Below are 7,130 nucleotides of genomic sequence, written 5' to 3'. Positions count from 1 at the left end.
CCGGTGCCCCACTCGGTGCCTGGGGCCGTGCCCGGGGCTGTGCCCCGCTCGGTGCCTGGCTGGGGCCGTGCCCTGCCCGGTGCCCCGCTCGGTGCCCGGTGCCGTGCCCGGTGCCGTGCCCGCCGCGCTCCCTCATGGCAGCGGCCCGGCCCCGCCCCCCGCCGCCTCCCGCGCGCCGCGCACCACGTGACGCGCGGCCCCGCCCGCGGCCGCGCGGCGTCGCCGTCCGGGTATTTGAACGGCGCTTCCGCCATTTTCCCTGCGCCCGGCACGGAGCGAGGAGCGGGAGAGCCTCGGCAGAGGTACGGGCCCGGCACCGGCCCGGGCTCGGCCCCCGCACCCCGCCGCCATCGGGACACGCGTGGCCGCTCTGCAAAGCGCCACCGGCGGGGGCGGCGGTTGCCGTTAGCTCGCGGCTGGGATGGGCTGGGCTAGGCTGGGCTGGGCTGGGTGGCGGGAGGCTGCGCCTGAGGGAGCGTTGCGGCTGCGGGAGCCGAGGCGCGTGGCGGCTTTTCGGCCCCGGGAGCGGGGCGCTGGGAGGGCCGGGGCCGCCCGCGGCTCCGTCCGCGATAGAAGGGCGGGCGCGATGCGCGGGGCGGCGAGCGGGGCTCCGCGGCCCGGGGCGGGGGGAGGCGGCGCTGCTCAGTCATGGTGGCTCATGGCGGGGAGCGCGCCCGGCCCGGTGCGCGGGGAGGCCCGGCCGGGCCGGCCCCGCTCGGAGCTCCGCGGGACGGGCCGTGGCCTCTCCCGATGGGGCAGCAGCTCCATTGAGCGGCGGGATGCTGGTTCTGGGCGGGCCGGGAGGACTCCCCGCGGAGCCGAAGAGGGGCCGGGGCCGGCTGTGGCTCAGCCGCCCTGCGGAGGCCGCGGCCCGGCCCTGGCGCGGCGGGCCCGGCGGGCGCGGGGCGGGCGGAGGCGGCGCCGCCATTGCCGCGCGCGGTGCCGCCACACGCGGGCGGGAGGCGTCGCCCGGCCCGGCCCGGCCGGAGCGCGCCCGGAGCTGGAAACGGCCCCTTCCGGCGGGGCCGCTCCCCGCGCTCACTCACACGCTGCCATTTCCCCCGCAGAGCCAGCATGGCCGCCCAAGGAGAGCCACAAGTGCAGTTTAAGGTAAGCGAGCGGCTCGCAGCTTGGCTTTGGGGTTTTTTCCCCTTCACTAGAAAAGTAGCACAAGGGACTCTCGAGTGTCGACGTGGATGGTGGGTTTGGTTTCGAAGTGCTGGTCTTTCCTTAATGGGGCGATTTGGTGTAGTGTTGGATGCAACGCACACAAAAGTAGTCTGTTAACTGTGCCAATATATTCTATTTGCAGTTTAGTCTAATACATTTTAATAAATCTTTGCCTACAGTATGATTTTTAAATTTAAGAATTCAAGTGCACTGCAAAAGGAATGAATTGGAATTAGATTTGCTCGGAATGAATTAGAATAGCCTACTTTCTGTTATGTGCTCATTGTTCAAGTGTTTCAGAAGAGAATTTTCTAGTGTTTTGGGTGGCTAGTGGGTTGGTGGTGTTTTTTGTTATCTTAACAGCCAGAAGTCCTGAAGACTGCTTCTTGAAGGTTGTTACTTGTGTTTCCTGCAATTCTTGGCTAGTGTATTCCAGTTCATGGTACAAACGTTGGTGGGTTTTTGGTTTTGTTGATTTCTTTGATTGTAAGATAATGGGTTTCTCCAGTGGATATTTGGATAATTTCCTCTCCAGATCTGGTTACATTCAGGTTGAAAGCCCTAAACATTCTTCATTTAGTCTATTGTAGTAGTTTAGTAGAACCATATTCACAGTTCAGTGCAGTCCTTACCTACAAGGACTGGATAAGACTAACCAGAGTTACAGCATGATGGATGGGCTTAACATATTGGTTCCCAGCCCAAGGAGCTGCTTCACGGAGAGTTCTTTACAGCACCTTGCAGGAACTGAGCTCTTTGTAGCAATGAGTAGTATCTGTGCTAGAATGGCTGATAAACGTCTCAAAATGCACTGCTCTGACTCTTGTCCTTTATCTATCCACAGCTTGTTCTGGTTGGTGATGGTGGCACTGGTAAAACAACATTTGTCAAGCGTCACTTGACTGGTGAATTTGAAAAGAAGTATGTAGGTATGTCTGAAGAAACATTTGAGCTCCAATATCTCACAAATGGCATTCAATCCATGACTTGCTAAATGCGCTGCTTTTTGTTTTTGTTCTTCCCTAGCAACACTGGGTGTTGAAGTTCATCCTCTGGTGTTCCATACCAACAGAGGCCCTATTAAATTTAATGTATGGGACACAGCTGGCCAAGAGAAGTTTGGTGGCCTGCGTGATGGCTACTATATCCAAGGTGAGAGCTGTGGGAGGGCAGTTCTGTGCCTCTGCAGAGCTTCCTTCTGCTCTCGCTGGCCCTGCTGGAAGCTGTCAGTGTGGCTGCAGTGATGGGCTGGCACAGAACTCCCAGACTCTTTGTAGAGAGGATAATGGCCTTTGGCAGACAGCGTGTGCCAAGGTGGGAAGATGGTGAGGTTGTGTTCCAGGGGTTACTGTGGGCTATTCATGGCATGGCCAGGTACCACTGGCAGCCTTTGGTGGTGAAGGGGGAAATGTGCTCCACTGAGTGCAGGTTTCTGTCTCTATTGCTGTGCTCAGGCAAGGCCTTGGAACACAAACTCAAGGTTTTCAATACCCTGAGGAAGCTGGACACCTTCATGCCAGAGTCTATTTGTGTTTCTGAAAAGTGCAGCATTCCTTATTTCTGCTTGGCAAAGATCTGTCCTGTCCTGCTTCACTCACCTGCATTTCTTTATTATATCTTCTTTTTTAAAGTATTCTTGAGTTCCTTGAGAAACTGCTCTGGACAGGAGCATCCTGAGATGTGGACCACTGGCTCTCAGCCTACCTTTAAGCCTCATTAGCATGTCTGAGATGAGTTGAATAGGTGTGAAGTGATTCTGCCAGGTATTTGGGTAAATCCAAGTTGGCTTCCATAGTCTTGTATATTCCCATCCATGCGATGCCATGTTCCTCAGTGATACAGCTGAGCTAATAAAGGCAGCTGGTCTGATACAGGGGGCACAGCATGGGCTGGGTTCTCTGCACTCCTGCACTGACCTGCTGAACAGAGCAGCAGCTGTCACAACTGTGGTGCTGAGAGGCAAAAGTTTATGCAGATGCTTAACCCTAATGTGGGATGTCTCTGGGTTCTTCTTCTCCATCCTGTGCTGAAAGCAAGTGGTTAGAGCAGGTGTAACTTGACTTTGCTTCTCTTGCAGCTCAGTGTGCCATCATCATGTTTGATGTAACATCAAGAGTTACTTACAAGAATGTACCTAATTGGCATAGAGATCTGGTACGAGTATGTGAAAATATCCCTATAGTGTTGTGTGGCAACAAAGTGGACATTAAGGACAGAAAAGTCAAGGCAAAATCCATTGTGTTCCATAGGAAGAAGAATCTCCAGGTAAGTCAGGAGGAATCCAGTTGGTTTTGTCTTCTGAGTGCAGCTGGGCTGTGGATGGTGAATTGGGTGCTCTGCCAGCCTCACATCTCTTGGCTCTTCAAACCAAAATTCAGGGCAGGGGGAGGAGGTGATGATGTTAAGGATGATCATCACTGGCCTGGAGCAGAAGCTGTGCTAAGTTCTTAAAGAACTTGGGTGCATTTGGCTGCAGCTGCTCAGAATCTCATCCCATGACAGGACTGGGACTGCAGTAGGTCACATCAGAGGAGAAAGATACCTGCACTATTGCCTCCTGAAAGTTTTGTCCTGGATGAGATTTGATAACTTTTCAGTTCATAGTTTCTGCCTTCAGAAACTATGCAAGCAGAAACTGCTTGTTTCTGGACACTTAAATCATAACTGCTATGAGTATGGAAACAAAAGCCATGCAGTCAAAAAAAAGGAAAGGAAGGTAAAAAAGTGGTTTGTGTTAATCTTGAATATGCTCTCAATATTAGAGGGTTTCTAAAACAATGTCTAATATGTGCTTTTTTCAGTATTATGACATTTCAGCTAAGAGTAACTACAACTTTGAGAAGCCTTTCCTGTGGCTTGCTAGGAAGCTAATTGGAGATCCCAACCTGGAGTTTGTTGCCATGCCTGCGCTCGCACCTCCTGAAGTTGTTATGGACCCAGCACTGGCAGCACAGTATGAGCAGGACTTACAGGTCAGTGACAGGGGCAACAGCTGCCTGGGAACTGCTGTCACACTCGGGGCACAGCCAGCAGGACAGTTCTCAAGGGTGCCTTCCTTTGTTGCAGATTGCTCAGACCACTGCACTGCCAGACGAGGATGATGACCTGTGAGGGATGAAGCTGGAGCCCAGCGTCAGAAGTCTAGTTTTATAGGCAACTGTCCTGTGATGTTGGTGATGCAGCGTGTTTGCCACTTTATTATCTAGCTGAACAGAACATGTGCTTAATCTTTGGGATGCTGAAAGAGATGAATGGGCTTCGGAGAGTGAATGTGGCAGTTTAAAAAAAACAAACAAAACAAAATGAAAAAAAAAACCAAAACAAAAAACCTTCATATTTTGGACCTGCATATTTAGCTGTTTTTTGGACTGCAATTACTTCCCCTTTTGAGTTTCAAATACAAGACTGCTGCAGTCACATCAGAGTGTTAAGTGGGAAATCTTGTTTCTGTCATTCCCATTCTTTTGTTTAGGTAATAAAGTTGTATTTCAAGTATCTCCAAGCAAGTGAACTTTCATGCATTGTTAGGAAAACTGTTCAAAGTGTCTTCTGTTCTTCATTTGAGGGTAATACTTGATTGTCTACTACTGCATTTCTCATTCTGTTTTCCTTCCTGCTTCTCATATTAAGCTCCTCTTGCTAACTCAGAGCTAACAGTTACCCTGTCCTTTTTGTTGGCTGCCAGAGCTGAGGCGTGTGAGGCAAGCTGAACTGCCAGGCAGAGCCCCAGCAGTGGGGGGTGTTGGTGCTGCAGGGGTGCAGAGCACAGCCTGCAGTTCTGCTTGCCCGTGCTGCAGTTGCATTCAGCCCCAGCTCCTCCCTGGTACCTTCAGCTCTGTGTTTGAGCAGCCAGAAGCAAATGGCACCCAGGCCTGTGTCTTTGCATGGAACAGCAGTAGAGCTATAGCTGGTGAAACCAATCCTAAGCATCTTCAAATTCACTATCCAGAGAACAGCCATGGTTTGAGCTGAAATGCTCTTGCCTACCCAGTGCTATATTAGCTGGAGCCACAGTGATTTAAACATCTAGACTTTACTGTAACTGCACCAAGTTCTTAATTTGAAACTGGCTTATTACAGCACAAATGGTGGAAAATGTCAACTTTTAACACTACCTTGTAGAGATGAATCTTGGTCAATATTAGTACTGCTAGTAAGCAAAACTTAAGTTTAGGAATTTTTTTTTCAGTAGTGTTTGAGTACATGAAGTCTTGAACTCTTCAGTTTTGTATTTTTGGTTTCTTAATAAAGTGGAGCATTTCATTTATTCCTTTTAACTTGCATGTTTGTGTACATGAATTACTTCAATATTCAGCTTTTGCTGCCTGGTAGCAAAAATTGGACTATGGTTATTGTGCAATATTGCTCTAAAGGAGTAATTTTTCAGTTCAGTTTGGGAATTCTTGGGCGTTGGGGTTTTTGGTTTGTTTTATTGGCTACTCAGAAGTGTTTAAGATTTGAAGCTCCTGGGTGAAAATGAGGGATGTTGTACACTCGGTGTTTGTAAAGGGACAAACTGCCACTTGATGTTGCATTGACTCTCCTTGCTGCATAATCCTGCTCTAACTTGTGCTGTGGCCTTTGCCTGTGGTGTTACTAATTCCTGTGCAGGTCCTGGCTAATCCTGCTGCCTTGGCTGCTGCTCTGCTGGGTGATCCGGGGTAGCTTTGTGCCGTCAGGCTCTCCCTTCTGGAAACAGCTGCTCAAAACCAGCACAGAACCCTCCTGCAGGGCTGCACACTTCAGGGAGAACAGGCAGCAGCAGCAGCCCTGCACTTGAGTTGGTGTGGCTGGACAGCGTGTCAGCGGTGTCACTGTCACAGCAGTGTCACTGTCACAGCAGTGTCACTGTCACAGCTCCCTGCCTGACACCTCTCCTTGGGGTGGTTCCTGCAGGAAAAGCTGCTTGGAGACTGCCCTAACCTGGGAGCTGGGCTCTAATCTCAGTGCATCTCCATAGGAATGCTCATCCTGCTCTAAAGGAATCTTCAATGTGCAGTGTTCTGGGAATGGAGCTAAGCCCACTTGCAGCATTTGTTTAGTCCTTGTTAATTCTTGATTTTAAATAATGCAGGTACCCTCCTATTAACATTACCAGAAGTTTTAGTAGATCTCTCTAAACTCGTGGTTTTAGTATATTTAGTACAAACATTCAAAATTGAACGCCGTTAATGTAGTTCAGGTTTCTAGCAGGCAATTATGGGTTGCTTGCAGTTGCCTATTTCTGTGTTGACACTTTATTAGCAAGGACTGAAAACCAACCGTAAAAGAGTCGTAAACAGGAAGCTCCTCAGGGTTGTGGTGATCTGTAACATCAAAGAAGAAAACTTCACCCAGTGTCCCTCCTCCTGTGATTGCTGAAAAGTCACTGATTTTACCTTTCCCAGCGCAGCCTTTCAAGTCTCTGTACAAAGTGCTGAGCCAAAGACAGCAAATTAAGTCAACAATAAATGGGTTTTGTGCTGAACTTTTTTCAGCGGACAGTCTGCTCCAGTCTGATTTCCCAGCAGTGATAATAATTCCTGTTCCTCCTGCTTTATGAACTTGCCACTGCACAAAGCCAGAGGTAACTTGTTCGTGGGATTTTTCCATCTTGGTGCCTTTCAAAAATAGCACTGGAGGGGAGCACTGTGTGTTTTGGTTAGACTGAGAATACAAAGGTCAGTTTTCCTGTCAGACTTTTTCAATGGATAACAGCATTGAAAAAAAAAAAAAAAGAAAAAAACAAAGATTCCTGGGTTTTCTGGGCAGGTTTTAGGGAAAGAGCTCAAGCCAGAGAGCTTTGTTGCAGCTATAAATTTAAAGGTGGGCCATAATTAACAAGGAATTGCCAATTTTGTCATTATTCATTGTCTTTTGATTCTGGATCTGGTACTTTTATTTCTTACTTGTACTGGATGTCTTGTTTTACTGGAATACCGAGGTGTAGGTATAGCACTTATTGCAGAGCCCAGCAAGTG

General features: G+C 49.6%; 1 protein-coding gene across 1 annotated transcript; it reads left to right on the top strand.

Annotated features, from left to right (window-relative positions):
• The first annotated feature begins 200 nt into the window (after window positions 1–200).
• RAN (RAN, member RAS oncogene family) lies at window positions 201–5,447 on the top strand. Its single transcript, XM_036393369.2, has 7 exons — window positions 201–302; window positions 1,068–1,110; window positions 2,015–2,099; window positions 2,197–2,322; window positions 3,248–3,435; window positions 3,972–4,142; window positions 4,237–5,447. The coding sequence occupies exons 2-7, from the start codon at window positions 1,075–1,077 to the stop codon at window positions 4,279–4,281; spliced, it is 651 nt and encodes a 216-aa protein (XP_036249262.1). The 5' UTR covers window positions 201–302; window positions 1,068–1,074; the 3' UTR covers window positions 4,282–5,447.
• Window positions 5,448–7,130: the final 1,683 nt, after the last annotated feature.

This window comes from Molothrus ater, chromosome 18 (genome assembly GCF_012460135.2).
Source record: "Molothrus ater isolate BHLD 08-10-18 breed brown headed cowbird chromosome 18, BPBGC_Mater_1.1, whole genome shotgun sequence".
Classification (NCBI taxonomy): Eukaryota; Metazoa; Chordata; class Aves; order Passeriformes; family Icteridae; genus Molothrus; species Molothrus ater.
This window is presented reverse-complemented; position numbering and strand designations above follow the sequence as displayed.

What these genes read in the sequence shown, in the direction of transcription:
- RAN (XM_036393369.2), top strand. Translation starts at nt 1,075, where the DNA reads ATGGCCGCCCAAGGAGAGCCACAAGTGCAGTTTAAG. An exon ending in TGATGGCTACTATATCCAAG is followed by an intron (nt 2,323 to 3,247) that starts GTGAGAGCTGTG and finishes CTTCTCTTGCAG; the next exon opens with CTCAGTGTGCCATCATCATG. An exon ending in ATAGGAAGAAGAATCTCCAG is followed by an intron (nt 3,436 to 3,971) that starts GTAAGTCAGGAG and finishes TGCTTTTTTCAG; the next exon opens with TATTATGACATTTCAGCTAA.